The sequence below is a fragment of the Penicillium coprophilum genome (genome assembly GCF_028826855.1).
Source record: "Penicillium coprophilum strain IBT 35676 chromosome Unknown utg000002l_segment0_segment0, whole genome shotgun sequence".
In the NCBI taxonomy this organism is placed as follows: Eukaryota; Fungi; Ascomycota; class Eurotiomycetes; order Eurotiales; family Aspergillaceae; genus Penicillium; species Penicillium coprophilum.
Genome location: NW_026622721.1, coordinates 867,635 through 886,693, shown reverse-complemented (window position 1 = coordinate 886,693; position 19,059 = coordinate 867,635). Strand labels below are relative to the sequence as shown.

At 48.4% G+C, this 19,059-nt stretch overlaps 6 protein-coding genes across 6 annotated transcripts; 3 read left to right on the top strand and 3 right to left on the bottom strand.

Moving 5' to 3' along the window:
* Positions 1-200: 200 nt before the first annotated feature.
* N7500_001741 (uncharacterized protein) lies at positions 201-424 on the top strand (the record flags this gene model as incomplete). Its single annotated transcript, XM_056672887.1, has 2 exons — positions 201-290; positions 335-424. 2 exons carry the CDS (start codon positions 201-203, stop codon positions 422-424), a joined length of 180 nt encoding a protein of 59 aa, XP_056536406.1.
* A 636-nt stretch (positions 425-1,060) lies between these two features.
* On the top strand, positions 1,061-4,378 carry N7500_001740 (mannose-ethanolamine phosphotransferase GPI13; the record flags this gene model as incomplete). Its single annotated transcript, XM_056672886.1, has 3 exons — positions 1,061-1,278; positions 1,382-1,629; positions 1,677-4,378. 3 exons carry the CDS (start codon positions 1,061-1,063, stop codon positions 4,376-4,378), a joined length of 3,168 nt encoding a protein of 1,055 aa, XP_056536405.1.
* Positions 4,379-7,296: 2,918 nt separating this feature from the next.
* Positions 7,297-8,490, bottom strand: N7500_001739 (glycoside hydrolase family 16 protein; the record flags this gene model as incomplete). Its single annotated transcript, XM_056672885.1, has 5 exons — positions 7,297-7,465; positions 7,526-7,727; positions 7,771-8,008; positions 8,072-8,349; positions 8,400-8,490. The coding sequence occupies 5 exons, from the start codon at positions 8,488-8,490 to the stop codon at positions 7,297-7,299; spliced, it is 978 nt and encodes a 325-aa protein (XP_056536404.1).
* A 604-nt stretch (positions 8,491-9,094) lies between these two features.
* On the bottom strand, positions 9,095-11,439 carry N7500_001738 (fungal specific transcription factor domain-containing protein; the record flags this gene model as incomplete). The annotated part of the gene is made up of 6 exons (XM_056672884.1): positions 9,095-9,542; positions 9,596-9,825; positions 9,879-10,304; positions 10,355-10,671; positions 10,746-11,241; positions 11,392-11,439. The coding sequence occupies 6 exons, from the start codon at positions 11,437-11,439 to the stop codon at positions 9,095-9,097; spliced, it is 1,965 nt and encodes a 654-aa protein (XP_056536403.1).
* Positions 11,440-12,755: 1,316 nt separating this feature from the next.
* On the top strand, positions 12,756-13,031 carry N7500_001737 (uncharacterized protein; the record flags this gene model as incomplete). The annotated part of the gene is made up of 3 exons (XM_056672883.1): positions 12,756-12,812; positions 12,869-12,934; positions 12,966-13,031. 3 exons carry the CDS (start codon positions 12,756-12,758, stop codon positions 13,029-13,031), a joined length of 189 nt encoding a protein of 62 aa, XP_056536402.1.
* Positions 13,032-13,738: 707 nt separating this feature from the next.
* N7500_001736 (putative GTPase activating protein (Tsc2)) lies at positions 13,739-18,469 on the bottom strand (the record flags this gene model as incomplete). Its single annotated transcript, XM_056672882.1, has 1 exon — positions 13,739-18,469. One exon carries the CDS (start codon positions 18,467-18,469, stop codon positions 13,739-13,741), a length of 4,731 nt encoding a protein of 1,576 aa, XP_056536401.1.
* Between the last annotated feature and the right edge of the window lie 590 nt (positions 18,470-19,059).

Genomic DNA, 19,059 nt, shown 5'->3' with positions numbered 1-19,059 from the left:
CAGAGACATGCTATGATGATAAACAGTGGAGAGGCTGATCAGAATCCCGATTTTGGGCATACTCGCGTCGACAACTGCTTTTCCCTACAGGAGACGGCGTACGTGATACTGGCTGACATCACTGAGCGTGTAATGGCACATATCGACTTCAAGCAGGTGCTCACTGTCAGCGGTGTCGGGTATACTGAACGACTATAGACATGATCGGGATTATGGCGCTTCATCGAGACAGCTCCGATTTTACGACAGATGAGCGATATTACAGTGATTATGGAATCATGATCGCTCAGGTGAGTATGATGGCGTATAAAAAGACTTCCGAACTCCACTAAAGGAGTTTATCTGCACCCAACGGTTCCGGACCTATGAGGTATTTACGAGACTAAGGGCGTTGTTTCGCATGAAGATAGATAGGGGAATATAAGTGTCATGGAGTACAACATTCAGGATATATATAGCCACGTGAGCTATCAAAAATGACGAAAAAAAGGTCCTGGACCTAACAAATTTCTGTTCATTCTGGCCAGTTAGTCGTATACCAATTCCCTTTATTTTAAGGATGACATTGAGTAGCGATCAATATCACAGCATCTCACCTATCTGGAAGAACATGGGTACCCACGGTCGGCCAATCAGAAACACCGATGCCGAGCTCCCCAACCCGTGGATTCCGCGACTGTCACATAAATTCGAATTAATTTCTTTTCTTAAACAGCCTACCCCCTAATTGGGATTTGTACACATTGTTCTTTCAAACAATGTGCATGCTCTAGCTTCTTGATATATAGGGAAGCCGTTCGACATAGCACAGAAAGGGGTACAGACCTCCGCAACTTCCTCCGCCCCGCCTATACGTTTTCTCCGACTTCGATGGATCTCGCTTGAACCGGCTTAACCGGCTCAATTGTGCTTGCTCCCGGCTTCCCTACCCCTGAATAACACACCGTGTTCATCATCCGCGGTCCCTCCAGTGCCACTTTGGCCTCTAGCAGCCAGATCTGCGACCTGGCGCGCCAGCTACCCCCGACCCCGACCTGAGACTATAGAATAGACTGTGGATATGGTAGTCACACCATCTGCAGGGACTACGGGGACTAGTCCGAACCCCAATGGCCCTAAAAGCGGTCTTTCCGCCGCCAATCCTCGCAGCTCCGATCAGCCTTCTGACGGGCAGTCCAAGCGGAAGCAAGCCGCTCTCGCGGAGAAGAAGTCGCAGGAGCTCGAGAATGAGTTCAAGGCCAAGCACTTTGGTGTGATGGGTGTACTGGCGTGGATATTGTGAGTGACCACTTCTCAGACTTAGCAGAGCCTGAGGTTCAAGGCCCGCTGCAGAATTGACGTGTTGTAAAATAAATTTGAACTGACGCTGGATAAATGACAGACTCTTGCATGTCGCCGGTATCTATCTGTTCACAAAAGGGTTCCTCCTCACGCGCATGGTCCTCGAGGACAAGTCAACATGCGACGTACTGCCATTCGAGGACATTTTGGCCCAACCGCACACCACAGCCTTGGGGAGTAAACAGCAGAAAGGCTGCTGGCACGAGAAAACCTTTGACAAGGCCGTTGTCATAATAATCGACGCCCTGCGCTATGACTTCACTGTGCCATTTGCCTCGAAAGGAGAGAGTGACACAGTCCACCTCTTCCACAACAACATCCCTGTCCTCTACGAGACTGCAGTGAAAAACCCCGCCAATGCCTTCCTTCTGCCATTCATCGCAGACCCCCGACAACCACTCTGAACCGCCTGAAAGGTCTGACTACCGGAACCCTGCCCACGTTCCTGGAAGCAGGCTCTAACTTCGCCGGAACCGCTATCGATGAGGATAATCTCGTCGCACAGTTGCATAGCGCCGGGAAGAACCTGGTTCACCTCGGCGATGATACCTGGCAGGCGCTGTTCCCGGGCTACTTTGATACCAACCTCACGCATGCGTATGACTCGTTCAACGTCTGGGACTTGCACACCGTTGATAATGGCGTCACGGAGCATCTGTTCCCGCTCCTTCGGCCGGAGAACAGCAAGAAATGGGATGTCATATTTGGTCATTATCTTGGTGTAGATCATGCAGGTCATCGATATGGTCCTAACCATGCTGCCATGGCTTCCAAACTCCAGGAAATGGACCGAGTTATTCGTGATATCATTAATGCTCTCGATGATAATACCCTTCTGGTCGTCATGGGAGATCATGGAATGGACATCAAGGGCGACCACGGCGGTGAGTCTGATGACGAGGTTGAGGCCGCGTTGTGGATGTATTCTAAGCGTGGCATCTTCGGACGCACAAGCAAAGATACGCTTCTCCCGCCCCAGTTTGCGCGCGACAGGCCCGTGCCTCAGATCGACCTTGTTCCGACGCTGTCCTTGCTCCTTGGAATGCCCATCCCATTCAATAACCTAGGCTCGCCTATTGAGGAGGCTTTCTCTGGCACACGTGGAAACAACTGGGCAAACCTGGCGACCGTCAACCGGTTGACTGCAGCTCAGGTCAAGAGGTACCAGCACCAATATGCGCTTGCTAGAGGTGCTGGTGATGACGAAGAGTCGGCTTTGCTTTGGACTGCTGCAGAAGAGGAATGGAAATCTGCTTCCAAGGGCTTCTCGTCCAAGTCAACCGCTGCTCGTGCTAGCAATGAGCTTTTCCGCAAGTACCAGCGTCACACTCTTGATATATGCCGCGGATTGTGGGCTCAATTTGATGTGCCCAGCATGATTCAAGGTGTTGTGATTCTTCTTACTAGTATTGTATTGCTAGTCATCTATGCCCGAGGCCTGAAGACAGACCGAACCCAACTCACGTCTCGTTTGCTTCAATTAGCAAGCGTAGGTGCTGGTGTTGGTGCCGTGGCTGGTTTTGCATTTGGCTTGACTGACCTGACTGACATGTCTATGGTCGATGGAGCTGTGCTGCTGTCTGCTGCTGGAAGCATTCTTGGAGCCACACCGGCTCTCGTCAAGAAGCCTGCAAACCTGACTCTGCCTCTTCCGACCGGCATGTGGGGATGGCTTGCGCTTTTCTTTACCGTTTCTCAGTCTATTGGATTTGCCTCGAACTCGTACACCATCTGGGAAGATGAGATCCTTTTGTTCTTCCTCACTACATTCGGCGTATGCGCGGGTATTTCGTCCATGCGACAGAAGCAGACCACGGACCGTGTCTTGGGTGTATACCACTCTATTCTGTTCGTGATCCTCGGTCGAATCGCGTCATTCTCCCGCCTCTGCCGTGAAGAACAGATGCCCTTCTGCCGCTCCACGTACTATGCTTCATCGGCTTCTTCCACCTCCGCTCCCTGGCAGCTTGCAATTCCTTTCCTGGTCACTCTGTTCCTGCCCAGCGTCGTACGGTCCTTCTACGCCGGCTCCAAGTCCTATGAAGGCACCGCATCGTTATGGATTGGGTTTGCCTTCCGCTTCGGTCTCTTCGTCACCTTCCTATTCTGGATCCTCGAAGGCGCCGACGACGGCGAGTGGCTACCTGTAAGCAAAGAAACGCTCAAGTTCGTCCGCGTCTTCCTAGCCCAATTCGTCCTTGCCCTCGCATTCGCAGCAGGCACTACAGCATACTTCTATGCCAAGCCCTGCGTCAGCATCAACGTGAGCAAACCCACCGAAGATCCCAACAGCCCACCAGCCCCTATAGTCACCGGCCAGCAACAAGGCCCACGAACAACAGTCACAATCCTCGGCTTCGGCAACGTCTATGGAACGCACTTCTGCTTCCTACTCCTTAACATCGCCCTCGCCATTATCCTCATGCAGAAACCAATGGGCCAAGGTGCCATTGCCCTCCTGCTTTGGCAGATCCTCTCCCTCCTCGAAATCCTCGACACAAACAGCCTAACCATGACAAACTCCTCCATCGGCCCCGTCATCCTCGGCGTCCTTGGCTCTTTTTACTACTTCAAAACAGGCCACCAGGCCACCCTCTCCAGCATCCAGTGGGAAACAGCCTTCATCCCCCTCGCAACAATCCAATACCCCTGGTCCCCAATATTCGTCATCCTCAATACCTTCGGCGCCCAAATCCTGGCCGCCATCGCCGTCCCCCTCACCGTCCTCTGGAAACGTCCCCTCCAGACTCACGACCGTGTCCCCGCCTCAAACCCAAACAAGAACCCCGCCACACGCATCCTCTCCGATGTCGTACAGGCTGCTGGGACACATATCCTCTACTTGGCAACGATTAATCTCGCTACAACTATGTGGGCCGGCCATCTCCGACGCCATCTCATGCTCTACCGTATCTTCAGCCCTCGTTTCATGATGGGATCAGTGGTACTGGCTGTTGTTGATGTTGTCTTGATGATCGTTGCTGTTGGCGGTGTGCGCTGGAGTACTCTCAGTGTTGGTGAGATCTTTGGTTGGTGATGGCGTTTCGGAAAGGATTCGTGGTCTGGGGAATATAGGTCCCACTCTTATGTTAGACACAGAACTTGCATGTTTGGATATGCGAAGCTTTGTCCCCAGATCTCTGTTTCCCTCGCACACTTATCTCAACTTTCTCCCACTGGCGATAGCCTTGTACAGAACAAACCTCGCACATCCTTCTTCCCCTTCTCCGCATCGCTTGGCTCTCTCACTTGTACATGGGCTCCCTGTCACATTTCCCTCTTTTCTCTTTCCTCTTTCTTTTTGGTTCGACTATATGTGTTGGTAGTTATATAGGTACTTTATTATAATTGTGACCACGGTCTATCAAAAACGCAAGCTACATGTAAATCTTGCTGCAACATGTCAACGCTAGGTACCGGCACTACGGCTCAAGGGTTGATCGAATACGATTAACTTTATGCTGGGATAAACAATCATTCTCTGTGTCTAAGAGCGACGGCGACATGGCAGCTATCACCAAACAAATCAAATATATATCAAACGGGTCCACACGAGAATATCCATGCTCCCATCGCAGACTCAGGATAGACAGCCACTATGTGCATGATTAGTAGGCTGTGACGGCCATACCCTGCGTCCGTCACTGAATGAACGAGAGTCGATAAGAATGACGTTTTTGCCTCGACATCAGATGCCATTCGAGTGGGTCTCCGTTCGTCTGACCGTGGCAGGGCTCTCTCCCACATTTCTGAGTTGGATCAAGGATTCAGGTCGGAATCGATGGATTCTGACCTTCAAATGGTGATAGTGACCAAGAACAATGCAAAGGCATGTGATGGATCATAAGTTCCTTAGAAGATATGTATTCAGACATGGTCATTGCTTTAGACATTGATCCACCATCCCATCTTGTCTTGGTAACTGGCTGGAACAAACAAGGGGAACAAAATAATCATCCCCACAGGTCTTCATTGCTTCTTTCATTCGATGATTTTCATAAACATTTAAAACAAGCAAAGAGGTACGAGGAGGGCTGTACCCCAAGGTGTTGACAGTCCTCATGATTTAAACAGACCGTCTGAAGGTTGATAGTGATATTGCCCTTGTCCGCAGCCTGACGAGGGATCTCGGGCTACAGCATGATGGCTTGAGGCGCCATGGTTTTCGGTATTTTGCCATTGTTGTGAGGTGGGCGAGCGTCTCAAGGAGCTTGAATTTTGACGCTTGCCCTTAATCGCAGGTTTGAAGGGCAGCGGTCTGATTAACCTTGCCGATGGACATGCGGGGGTTGCGCATGTCCCTAGCTGGGATGTCAGCCAAGGAGATATACCGAGCTCAGATTTGATAGCTCTCAGCTAGTAGCCAAGTGGTTCGTAGGACCCTTGGCATCAGAGAGATACGTTAACTGAGGCGTTTAAGGAGGCCTGAATTGGGGCTAACCCTTCGTCCCAATCAGGGTCTTGATGTAAGTTTTGCCAATGTCGCAGCCAGATCTCCGCGGTTTGATTCGATCTTTCAGACTGGCCGTCCGCCGACGGGTGGTAGGCCGCAGTGTATAGGAGCTTCGTATGTAGGGCTGTGAACATGTTTTTCCAGAATCCTTGGACGAAGCGCTTATCCCGGTCTGAAATCCATACGACTGGTACGCCCCAATCACCTTTTTGTAGGTCATGCATGATCGTTGTCGCCCAGTCATGTTCCTTCCAGGTCTTTTTACCTGGTGTCGAACCAATACGCTTGGCTTACTTGCAGGTGTAAAATAAAATATTCCAGCCAGGATTTGGAACCCATCTGATCTCCAGGTTTCGTTCGGTGTTCCTTTTTGGAGCGCCTTGCCAGACTGATGCTATTCTCTAGCAACGCCACTGATATATCTCATAGATCGTCGCTGCTTGAATATGTGTCTCACTGGAATAAACGATCTGTGTTCTTTCTAACAAGCTCGGGTTTTTATGACCGCTGCATTGCGTCCAAGTCAAGCATGAGATCAAAAGGCCAACATTGGTGGCTACTTCTTGCGGAAATGTGCTGCTTGACCGTCATCTCTTTATTCGATATGAAGCTGAGAGAAACGTCGAGTCTTTCAATGTTTGAAATAGGGAGTTCCAGGTGTGAGATTCCGATCTGCTCGAGGGAGACCCAACCCTTATCCGAGCTACTCTCATTTACCTATTGTCTTTGGTGTTTCACCGTGCCATTCTAGAGTATCATATTAGCATACTTCAAACGATAGTAACAGAACTGAGCCCACACCACGGGCGATTTGCACAGCCTTGTATGAGATGCGCGCTTTGTGGTAACTAGCATTTGGCGTAAACCGCCCATTTGCTATGCCAGGGCTCAAATGAAGCCTTTGAGGATATTTCCGGGTGTAGAAATTCGGATCCGATGAGGATGACAAAGTCGAGAAATGAAGTGAGAGCTGATAGTTGACTGGTATGGGTGGCTTTTGGTCAAATTCAAACAGAGCTCATTAGTGATAGTCACTTCTCTGAGTCAGTTGTCATCCCCAAGAGAAGTATGGCTAAGCTTGCGATTTACGCTTTAGCCATTGTTAGGTTGGAAGTGTGACGGTGGCTTTAGCTGGGTTAGCATCAAGCTAGACAGCCATGATAGTCACTCAGCTTTGGAATATGTGTGACTCTGTCTACTGACCTTGAGAGATTTGCCAAAAAGGAAGATGAGGAGAATGTAAAATCTCTGTATGAGAGGCTACGAAGAAGAGAAGAGAAGAGAAGAGAAGGAGAAGGAGAAGGAGAAGGAGAAGGAGAAGAAAAGAAAAGAAAAGAAGTGAAAAAGTGGAAGGAGCCAGAGACCGCAAGGAAAGAGCAACCACGCAGTGACGTGATAAACAGGATCCACTTGTTTTGGCAGAAATAGTTACAATCGAGAAGAGAACACAAACCAACATCGGTAGACAAGATATGGATTCAACTCAATACCAGCTAACCAATCTACAAGAGAAGAAACCCAGACACAACCGCAAGAACGGACAAGAAGCCCAAGCTACCAGCGCTCAAGTTCGAAGCTGCATTAAAAACTGGAGAAGAGGAGGGGACACTAGGACCCGAAACTGAACCAGAGCTAGACGGTCTAGCAGTGCTAGCAGCTGTAATAAGGCTTCTATACGGCTCAGGAATGTTAGCTATAATAACACCAGACGAGGAGGGTGTAAGAACTGACCCAACAACTGAAGGCTTCGAGGCAGTCGAGGAAGTCGAGTTAGTAGAACCAGTGAACTTAATGCTCTCAGCCGAGCCGCTCTGATCAGACCAGGTGTAAGACTCGGCGGGGTTGTAGTTCACGATAGTGACGTCCTTGATATACATGGTGTAAGGGACCTTGCTGTAGTCAGTCAGGCCGCCGGCCCATTGGATTGTGCCCTCTGCATTGGTTGGGTCACCGCCGGCCCAAATGCCGATGCGCACGTTCATGGGGGGTCTGGGGATATCTGGTGCCGGATTGGGCATCGTCGGAGGAGAGGGTGCGGATGACCTTGTCGTCAACGGACCAGGTGGTGGCTTCTTTGGTCCAGACTACTTTGTAGGTGTGGAATACCTCCTGGGGGGTCGAAACGGACTCCCAGGTTGCGCGGTCGTAGGTCGTGGTATCTCCTTTTCCGAAGTAGTTCGTCTGGATTTGGGTTTTGTCGCCACCAACGGCTTCCTGGAATAGGAATTGAGGTTAGATACAAGAAGTGTTGGAAAGATTGGGCGTCTAGTGATTTACCCAGTCAATCTCGTCAAGATCATCCGATTGAAGTACGATACTGCTGACGATGCCAGTGCCAGGGGCCGATTTCATGGTGACCGATACTTCGCCGAAGAAGATATGAAAGTCGGTCCGAATGGTGGGAGCATCGCCTTGTTTGCTGACAGTAAACTCGGCGCCGTTCGGGCCTGTCTTGACGGTGCCGGCAGTAGTCGTCCACTGATCTAGGCCAGAGCTCTTGGTGAAGTCGAAAGTGTGTCTTGACTCGGTTGTGCCAACATTGGCCGGGCAAGTTTCTACAACATGTCAGAAGGTGCTGTGTTTTGAATTCCTCGTTGTGAAATACTTTTCATTGGATTGCACTCGCTGTACGTTTGGCCTGAGACCAGAGTCGCAGCGGCAAAGCCTACAGCGGCATACTTCAAGTAGCACAACATTCTAGATATCAGATTGATATAGGAATGTAAATATTTGAATAAATGATGAAGAGAACGGATAGAAACGAACGGTTGGCGAGGTTTGCAAATAAGAGTAGTGACAGGTAGTTTTCAGAAAAGACAGTGTAACAAGCCTGAAGAGAAGGGAATGAGAATAGAAGGTAATTAAATATGTTGGCTACATATTGCAATCTATCATATAAACGAATCTATCTCATATCTAGTCCCACGAATTGAGACACGTTCTTTGCTACCGGTTATTTTTAGTCGGCATAAATGCCCGATGGAGCTTGGCTATGTATTTTCTCACGAATGTCAATGTATTATTGAGACCTCGAATAAATTAACTGCATCAGCTAAGCCTCTTGGCCAGATTTAAGGGTCTAATAAGCCACACTGCCTCCTGGAGTCTTGCTCTGTGGGTTAACCAGCATCTGAGCTATAGGCCATGTCCACCCAAAAAGAAAAGGTAATAGGCAATTTTACTTGGGCTCTATATTTATCAAAGTGCGTGCATTGTGTTCCAACATGCCAAGTTCTAGGCAGACATATTATACATTATGTTCGAGAACCTATGTGCGAGACGAGACTGAAGAAAAGTGGATCAGATGTTAGGATCATTTCCGAGCCCAGAAAAGTGATCGCTAAAGGGCATCAAAATCTCATTTTCTGGACAAAGAGGCATCTCCGAGAAATTCCCCATTCCATCTAGTAGAGACGGGCTAAAAGGAGGAACAGTGTCAGCTCCCGAGGATAGAAATAGCCTGTCGGGCACCCAATGTTGCAGAGCATTTGACTGAGACTGTACTGGCTGTACTTGATGACCTTGAGCTACCACCATTGAGTGTGCATCATCGTTGAAAACTCCTCCAGCGAGAGATAGAAAGTGGAGGAAGATTGTTCGTACTTGAATGATCGGACGGCTTGTTGTCTCAATGCGGGTCAAGCAATCGACAATCGTTTTCATAAGTTTGAAGTCATCTATATCTGATGTTACGACGACATTGCAGAATAGCACGAAGTATGCGGTGATGGGGTGGACGAGAAGTGTCCTAAATATCTAGTCAGGCCTCATTCCAATATTCATGTATAGAACATGACTTACCAGTGTAACAATGCCAAGGTGCTTTGCTTTTCGGCAGATATACATATCGACACTAGAGAAGATATGCCTTGGTGCGCTGCTAGCAAACCCTGCTTCCGTACAACTGACTGGGTTCCTACATCATCAATGATATGGAAGATGGTGACCATAACCGAATGATGGGCGAATTGAAGAGCTGCTATCTCAGATTGAGCATCCAGCCCTTTCCAAGCTGGGTATGGACGTGAAATCTAAGTAACGAGTCAGTGGTGCAAGTACGCATGTGTCCAAGGAACTTTCTTACATGCTCTATTCTCTCTTGAATTTGCTGCATATTCACCAACCAATGTTTCCCGACTTCATGGGAAGATAATAAGCCACCTCCTGTCGACATCGATGAACGCCCCCTGAGGTACGGCACGAGAGCAGCCTGTGCCCTTGCAAGACCCATGTAAATTTGAAAAAGGTCTGAAGTAGTGTGTTGACGGCCAGGTAGGTCGGAAATGAGGTGTGGAAGTTCAATCTCAAGCAAAGTTTTGGATCTTCCCATTTTGAAAGCAAAGTTCTTATCCAGTATATAGCACCAAGCGACACAGTAATACTGCTCTACACTCAAAGCGCCTCCTACCTTTATGACAGTGTCAAGACCCAGACTTATACACACTCTGCAGGCAGCTTTGGTAAGTTCCCAACATGTAGTGATGTCCCCGGATCCTTGATGGAGAAATATCTGACTTTCATTAGATCAAATACATTGTTCTCAGTATTGGGAATACTTACACCAGAAAGAAGTGCCTGTAAGAGTCTGAGCGAAGGACTCGTCAAGAGAGAGATGCCCTGAAGAGCTACCTTTGCTGCCAGCTGGAATTGTACCGCACTGTGTGTCAGTTCGTGGATCAATTCACTGTCAATTCCAGCGTTGCTGATGGCACTCAGAAACTTAGAGGCAATGGCATTGACACAAACAGTGTTGATAAGCAAGTCATGAGGTGATCCAGTCCTATGAATGAGAGTGAGTCCCATGTTCTCGAGTGTTGCTTCGGATATATGTCTGAAGTAATCTTGTACAAAGGAGCCAAGTCTCGATTCCTTGAGGTCTATTGAAAAGATATCCGGATCAGCCATTTTCACTGATTGAGCACTACCAAGTAGTAAGAGATAATATAGGTACCTTTTAACATCCAGGTCAATAATTCAGCAGAAGGGGGCTCTATTTGCTCTTCATCCACAGTGATATCACCGGCAACGTGCACGGGGTCCTCAAAACTGTCTGAGAGTTGAGAAGCCAGGCTCAACCCTGATTCCAAGATCTGGCGGCGGTCAATGGCAAGCCATTCTAGATGGTCTAGATGATGCTGAATGGTGGCATGAGCATCATGGAGCGACAGAGGTTTATCGGGACCCAGAGATGACCCACGAGACTGTTGATAGTCCAGTCTGGGATATCTGTTGGAGGTGGCTGCAGAATAATCATGCAGTCCGGATGACGAACTTTGCGAAACTTGAGATTTTGAGGGTGGTTGAGGTGACTTCTGGCGTGTTCGACCTCTATTTTCCATTACCGCCAGCTGCATGGGGTTTCTGGTTCGTTTTATGACTCGCTGACGAGAACATGTAGTATTAGTATCCTGGCAGTTACCACATGGGTTGCCTCTGTCACAGCGGACCTGTTTTTGATTAGTACAGCATTGGAACTTCCCATACAATTTGATTTCATGAAGCTCAATTCCACACCTTTCGAGAGAAACACAAGTCACACTGGAGTAGGGTTTGAAGCAATTAGCATTATTCGCGCGACGATTATGAAACACACGTACCACCGGAGGAGGTTTAGCCTGCTCTTTACATATTCGCTCCGCTGACATTTTGATAGCCAGCGCGAGTAAAAGGATAAATGTACAGCAAATGTGCCCTGGGATATTGAAGCGTAGCGAAAAAAAAGGTTGTTGCCATTCTTTGCTTCGAAGTGGAGGGTACAATATATACTGAGGCGTAAACCACTCTGTAATTCCTATACTCATATGGATTGCTATGTTAAGCTGAGTATGAACCCTTGCAAGCTTGATGTTGCAGAAGCTGATGGTTCCACTTCATTTCCAGTGGAGTTTTTGTCTGATGCTTAATGGGGCTCGAAGGGGGCTCTGCTGCTGAATGCGTTTTGGTTGGACAAGTATGCGCTAAGCTCTTCTTTATTTCTATTTTTGGATGATTTTGGATGCCAATTTGTAGTTTTATACGCATGTCACTGTGCTAAGCCCCTGACGGTTCGCTTCGGATGGCTCGTGTCTTGGCATGTGTACAGCCCTATGGCCCATCAGGTACAGTGGCCTATTATTAGGTCCTTAGGTCTTCGGGGATATGGCTCGTTTTTAGAAACTGTAATGCAACGTGTTTTGTAGATTTTAAACAGTTTATATCAGGCAACTGCATTAAAGCCGGTCCGGGATGTGAGTGTAGCTGGAAGATTGATCTAGAACCACTGTAAGCATCTGTAAATATTGCAGGACAGAAGACATTGAAGAAGATAAATGGAGCGCTGGAACCTAGAACAGGGACCTCATTGCTGCTGAGGTCTTACACCTAAGTGACTACATAGGAGCATCTAAATACCTTGGAACAGATCAATCGGAATGTATTGTGCAATCTTGAAATGTATATCTCAGCCGCTGACACCCATCAAGTTCAAGAATAGATGACCCCAAACAGCACATATAGGGCACGTCAAAGATTCAAATTTCCGCGTAGAACAGTCGTCATAAATTAAGTCTTTTGCTGCTTTCTTTCTGCTGTCTGCCCATAAATTTGGGAATGACGAAAAGTATACTAGAGACGCCCAAACAGAAGATCTGTAAAGACCACTAGCAAGACACCGAAGAGACATCGTGAGGCCACACTTATCCACAAACTGTTAATTAGAGACGAAAAGCAATTCATGGATCCAACCTTGTCATTGATCGACGTCATGTTCCTGCAGACCCATAAATCCCCAAATTGACCGACTATAATTAATCGGGATGAGCACGTTGCATACCAAACAAAGTAATACACCAGAAGATCTCGGGTATAGATAATCCCCGAGAAAGAGGTATAAGTAGGCCATCATGCTCTTAGATTGACACATCGCAATAAACAAGCCTCCTACAATCTTGAAGACTCCTCATTCACCACCAAATCCTCCATCATGCGTTTCACCATCCTCACTGCTTTCGCCCTCGTTGGCCTTTCCATGGCTAACTCGGTACGAATCCGTCCAGACCGATCAAATCCTGTTGAGCTAATCTAATTCAATGATAGATCCCCTCCGGAGGACAGTGCAAGCAGGATGGAAGCTTGGGTAACTGTGAATCTAAGCTCTGCGTGGTATGGTCCTTAACATGATATTCTGTCAAAGCAAGAAGATGCTAATTCCGGTCTACAACAGCAACTGGCTAACGAGCCCTTCGGAAAGTGCAAATAAGCCAGCATGCGGAGAAAGATACCTTGACGGTGTACGAAATCAACTGGATTGATCATATATAACGCGGAGCCACTTTCTTTCATATCATACATACCGCTAGAAGATAGAAACACCGTTTGTTTTTCGCAATCAATCGATGCAGAATATGTGTTAATAGGCTGTAGCTATGTCATGCACTATTATCTTGACCGTTGATAGTGGTCTGCACACCACTGTCTAGGACTTGAGGTTATAGTAATGAACAACGCCGAATATCTAGGCTAAAGGGTTACCCATTGGCCTGGAATAGGCAAAAAGAAATGTCATCTAATGAAGTTCAGAGAAAAACACTGATTTATTTCACTAAATAGATCCTTATTCCTAATCACGACAGTCGCTGGCAGGCAAGACAAAATCGAGGGGAAAAAACTTTTGGGGCAGGAAGGGGGTATTCACAAATGCGACAATTGTCTTGCATCACGAAAAAAAAAAAACACAAGATGATGTACATGAAGTCGTTTCTGGGGGTCATTGGTCATCGAGAGGGAAAAGGATCCGATTATTTGTCTTTAGGGCAGAGGTGGTGTGGACAAGGAGAGAAAGAATGTGGGTAAGCGAGTGGAGAGAATGGGTGTCTTGTAGATCAGGCAGTCAAAGGAGAAGAACACGAGACACAGTTCATCTGACTCAAGATTGCCACCATTAAGGCTACTGGTAAGGAAGTTAGATCAGCGTGCCCAGCGTGAAAAGTCCAAATTCTGGACAATGTTCGTGTCTGCCGCGGCATTCCATTCCGCAGCGAAATCGGTCTGTACTTGAGGGGCACGAGAAGGGAGTTCCTCCGAGAAGATGTTGGCTTTCGTGTTCCGCCGTAGACCTGGATAAGCACCTTCAGCAGCCTCAGAGCCTTGGCTTTGGGCCGTGAGAGCACGCTCGCGGACTCTCTTGATTTCCCGCAGACGGGTAGTCCAGGACGAGGTGTGCTCACCACCCTTGTTGTTCCATACAAGCGAAAAGACGGACGCATTGAGGGCAAGAATGCGAACAAATGCCGCCAGATTCTTGCCAGATATGACCTTTGGTGTCGCGGCAGGCGAGACGTCTGGAAATCCGGGCTTACTCATCACCTGCACGCTGTAGTAGAGCTTTTGTGGGTCTGTCTGTCCATTATAATTGCCACTCTCGTCGTAGGCAATCCGAGATGACGGGGTGATGACAATATTGATAGAGTTGAACTCGGATGGAATGGTGTCAAAGTTAAAGGGCAAGTTGGATCGATTGAACACAATTGTGACATGGTTATTGCCGAGGTTTCGTTTCTTGTTGATGCAGGCCGGGTCACGGTCAAAGTCCGTAGGCATCATTGTTGCAACATGATAAACGATTTCAGTCACACGATCCCGCCAAGCGTATGTGTACTCTCCGTCTGTATCAGCATACAAACCTTGCGGATTGAATTGAGGGTTTCGAAGTGACACTTTGGTTCCCAATCCAGACAGCAGGTTTTCATAATCCGCAGAGCCACCAGTGTTGGCTAAAATATCAGCCTCCTGTGTCTGGCCATTGTCAACATAAACAACACCGATTCGGTGACCATCCACAATGTCGGTGCGGTCAAAGTTACTGATTGCACGTCGAGTGATATCGTCTTCAGGAACCGGGATGGGCTGCATCACCGTGGGTGTAGGGAAGGCAGTGGCGGTCAACTGAAGCATAATGTGACTCGGGAGGACTGCTGTGCGCACGGAATCGGAATGCAAATGGGCATCTGGAGTTGGAGGGGCTTGATGTGGCAAAACTGGGGCCGTTCGCTGTTGATAGACAGAGTACGTGGTACCCGATGCCTGGCGCTTCGTAATCTGAGACAACCCGGATACTATGGCGCTCTCGACGGTGACGATACTCATGCCAACAATCCAGGACTTTTTTGCAACTGGGCCATCCTCAGAGGAAGGGGGAAAGGTTTCGAAGGGGATGGTCTCTCCGAGATCCGAATAAGCAACTCGCTGCATCAAATCAATGAAAACTTGACTTTGTTCTTCTACCACCTCTTTTCCATGTTCATCGTGATATATGAGCCTGCTGGTGATCCAATTTACATGTTTGGGTCGATCCTGGAGCTTCAGAGACAAGAACCAGAAGACCATGACATGGTAGGTGAGATTCGAGATATACTTGGACATTCCGTCTTGGGAGGCCTCGATAGCTTCAGCTGCATGCGCAGATATTTCCTTTGCCCCGGCACTAAGTTTAGACTGAGGAGATTGGGCTGACACAGAAGCCCTTGCAGCCAATTCAGCAGCTTTATACCGATGCTCTCGAGATGTCTGCAAAAATCGAATGCAGATGCCGAACACAGTGCGGATCTCTTCCTCACGCAAGTTCACGTAAACATCGGGCAATCGCGCAAGTAAAGCTAGGAATTCCAAGATATGGACAGCAATGTTTGACATGGTGATCACCTTTGACATCCTGTCAAGAATGCTGTTCAACGATTTCGTAACTGACATAGGGATCTCATAGCAACAGAGCGACAGCGCTTGAATGCACCCACGGGATGTGCCACCCCATGATCCGATGATACCCTGCATGAAAGCTCGGACAAGATCATCCTCTTCGCTCTTGGCAAAATGTTCATGATAGCTGACAAGCATGCAAAGCGCATCGAAGATACAAGCAGCTACATCGCTCTTTTTGAGACCGGTAGTCTCAGGAGGCTCGTGGAAAGTTCCATTTTTGACCTGATCACACAAAATGCTGCGAAGGAGGGTGATCTGAGGAATGGCATCTCTGAAAAAGTCTTTATTGCCAAGTTGAGGCCCGATGTGAGTAAGAATGTAGCTGTAGACATCCCAGTCGGTCTCTCGTTGTAACAAGGTGATTACAACTTCGAGCCACATTTTGACCTTCAACAGCCCCGTAATTCTTATTTCTGTTGCTGCTGACTCGGTAGGGGCAGGTTCCTCCGGGTGGGCGTACGCAAACACGACAGGACTAGACTCTCCAGGTGGTTGCTCCGGAAGCACTTGTGGTAGAGCGTATGTCCACACTGGGGCGGTCAGCCTTGATCCACGGGCAGAGATAGACCCGCGCCCCGGGGCTGACCTCGAGATAGGGGTCGTCGCAGACTCTCTCATTGGGAGTTTTCCGGTTGGTGAGACTGGCAAGTTATCATGCTGAGGGACCTCGCGGATAGGGCTATCGCTGGGGGCCTGTAGTTTAGAGCCACCGTCGAGATTGCGACCCAGCACGTTCATCAAGAAGTCACTCTCCGATGTTGATATGACCGTGACTGATCCAGCCGAATCACATCGCAGCCGGAAAAGTAGCTTCAAGACCGTCAGACGAGAGTCTACCGGTCGACTTGGAGATTGAGCGATGTCTAGAAGTGCTTCGAAAACTATCACAGCTTTGATTGAGGAGAGGTTCAAGGCACGCAGCATCATCTTCACGAGGCCCACAGCGCAGACATTTGTCAAGCTTAACTCCAAGACACTTGTAGTGGATGTACGGCGTTGAGATCCATGGCTCGGGGGATGGTCGTGTGATTCTTCTCGAGTGAGCTCGCGCTGTATCGGCGCCCCGATGGTGCTTACTAGCAATTTGAACGTATCATCATCACTGTATTGTATCGCCTGGTCGGTCAACAAAGACACTAGGGACTCCAGGAAGAGAAGATCATGCTCTGCCGAAAAGTTTTTCAGCAGAAGCCTGAGAAGACCGTGCTCATGGGAGAAAAGCAAGTCTTCATGACCAGAAAGGGCTTCTTTCAACGTGTCCAAAGCCAGGATGCGGATGTCCGAGCTTTGTTTTCGTGGTTGAACGAAACCCTCAATCAGCTCACGGCAATGCCGAGCCCAATTTGAGTTGTCGGGAGGATGACAAAGTTTGTTTTCTCTCATCGAATGGATGATGAGTTCAGCCTGTGGGGGCTCAATATGTTGGTGTATCTTCATGAGGAATCGGACCGCATGTTGTTTTTGCTCTCTGTTGAGTTGCTCCCACTGAGATTCAAGCACAGAAGCAATGCGAATGAGATTGGCCAGAATGTAGGATTTGGTTTCGTCGTACGTAGGTTTGAGTTGAGGACTAGTCGCAGAAGTAGGGGATGGTGTTGACTCTTCCACAACCCTACGAGAACAAAGTATGAGGAGATTGGCGAATTCCATCCAATCCTGTTCTAACGCGACTTTAACATAGTCGCCTTCCAGAATGTTCAGACACAGATCCAATAGGTCCGCATCCACTCTACCATCGTCCTTTTGGGCGATAGTTTGCAAAGATTCAATCAGTTGATCAAAGGGAAGCCGGGGCATGCCATCTTGTCCATAAGCACGAACAAAGTCTGAGAACACATAAAGTGTACCACGGAGAATATTCAAGTTGCGACTTCCTTCAACGGCACACGAATCTCTTAAAAAGTCATGGAGTGTGTTTACCATCTCCGCCTGTCTGCGTGATTTGGCTAAACTGCGCACCGCTCGCGATGTGGGCCCAGAGAGCGGTTTGACTGATGCATGTATGCTGCAAAGGACTTCCAGGAGAGTTGGGAAGCTTATGTCAGGAACATCAGCATACATAATGACAGCGTCGAACACGGCCAAAGAGTTTTTGATATCTGCCGCGACACTCGTTCTCCTGCAAGTTGTAAATATTTCTGTCAAAAGCATTTCGATTTCCTCCTGGGTGGGCTGTTTTCGCTGCAAAGTGATCAGGTCGACCGCGAATTGGAAGAGATCTCCGAAGACAACTTCATCGTCAGTAGGTCCATGTGATTTGCCCAATTTTCCCTTTTTCGCTTTCGATCGTGCAGATGCTATTGTTTCATAAAAAGGAATAATCCACGAGGAGATTATATGGATAATTGAGGAACTCGCGAAATCTAACTTCCTGCCATGATCTGATAGAGAGATCAACGACTGCACGCGCGCAGCAATCACATCTGGCTCGGTTGAAGAAATTATCGATTGAAAAACCAGGCGCCTACTTGACGGGGACAGATCCTGACGGGCTGCGATCGCTTCTAATAATCGGGCACCACTTTGCTGCGCATCTGAGGAGCTTTCATGATGCAAGAGATACTCGGCCGCCTCCCATAACACCATGGACTGCTCGGAGCTGAAACATGAGATGGCTTTTGATAGGCCCTCCGCCTCCTCGATCGCCTGGGTTAAGTTTTGCCTTTGCGATAGGTTGTGGAGTGACGTCTCGAAATCCAGGCCACTGGGAGTGTCCGAGGAACTCGACACGACACTGGCACGATGCATTGATTCGAATCCGTATCCGAGTCGAGTACTTCCGCGACTATCCGTCTGTGTGGGGGAGTCGCTGCTGGTTTCTTGTAAAGATAGTGGGGATTGCGATTTGGGTCGACCGACACCTAGAGTTTTGAAGACATCTGCAAAACTAGTTGACGAGGGTTTTTGTGGGGAGAGTGCTGGAACATCATCGGGAGACATTCGCCTAGTGGCAGAGAGAGAGAGTAGAATCGGAATCAGAAGGACGTGGTGTCTGAACTATTTGACAGCCAAGTTAGTACACGTATTGCATCATCCATGGCAGGTAACGTCGAAGGAGAGATAAGATGATGCTTACCTTTGAGAAGTGATAAACTATAAATTTTCACTGCATAGGCAGTCTTATGGCCAGAAAATGAACATGCAGGGACTAATATGATGTCTGGCGAGCCCCGACAGAGCGTAGTTGATGATCAATATCGGAGCGCAAAACGACCCTGATAGGCAGCGGATAGTGAATTGGACCGGGAGCACAAGGTCAGATGATGAACATCAATGGAACCAGTACCCCACCAGAGCGATGACACAACAAGCAAGTGATGTGATGTGGGCTGAGGGGGTTATCGATCACACGTCGGAAATGAAGATATTCCAGCCCAATCACCTGATGTACTTAGCACGGATGTCAGACACCGCCCGGCATTCATGGCAGAAAGGGCGGTGACGGACGAGGTTAGTTTAGACTCGTTACAACAGCTTCCATGTACTTTATCACATACTTATCGTGATGAGTGTGGAACGTTTGAAGATTT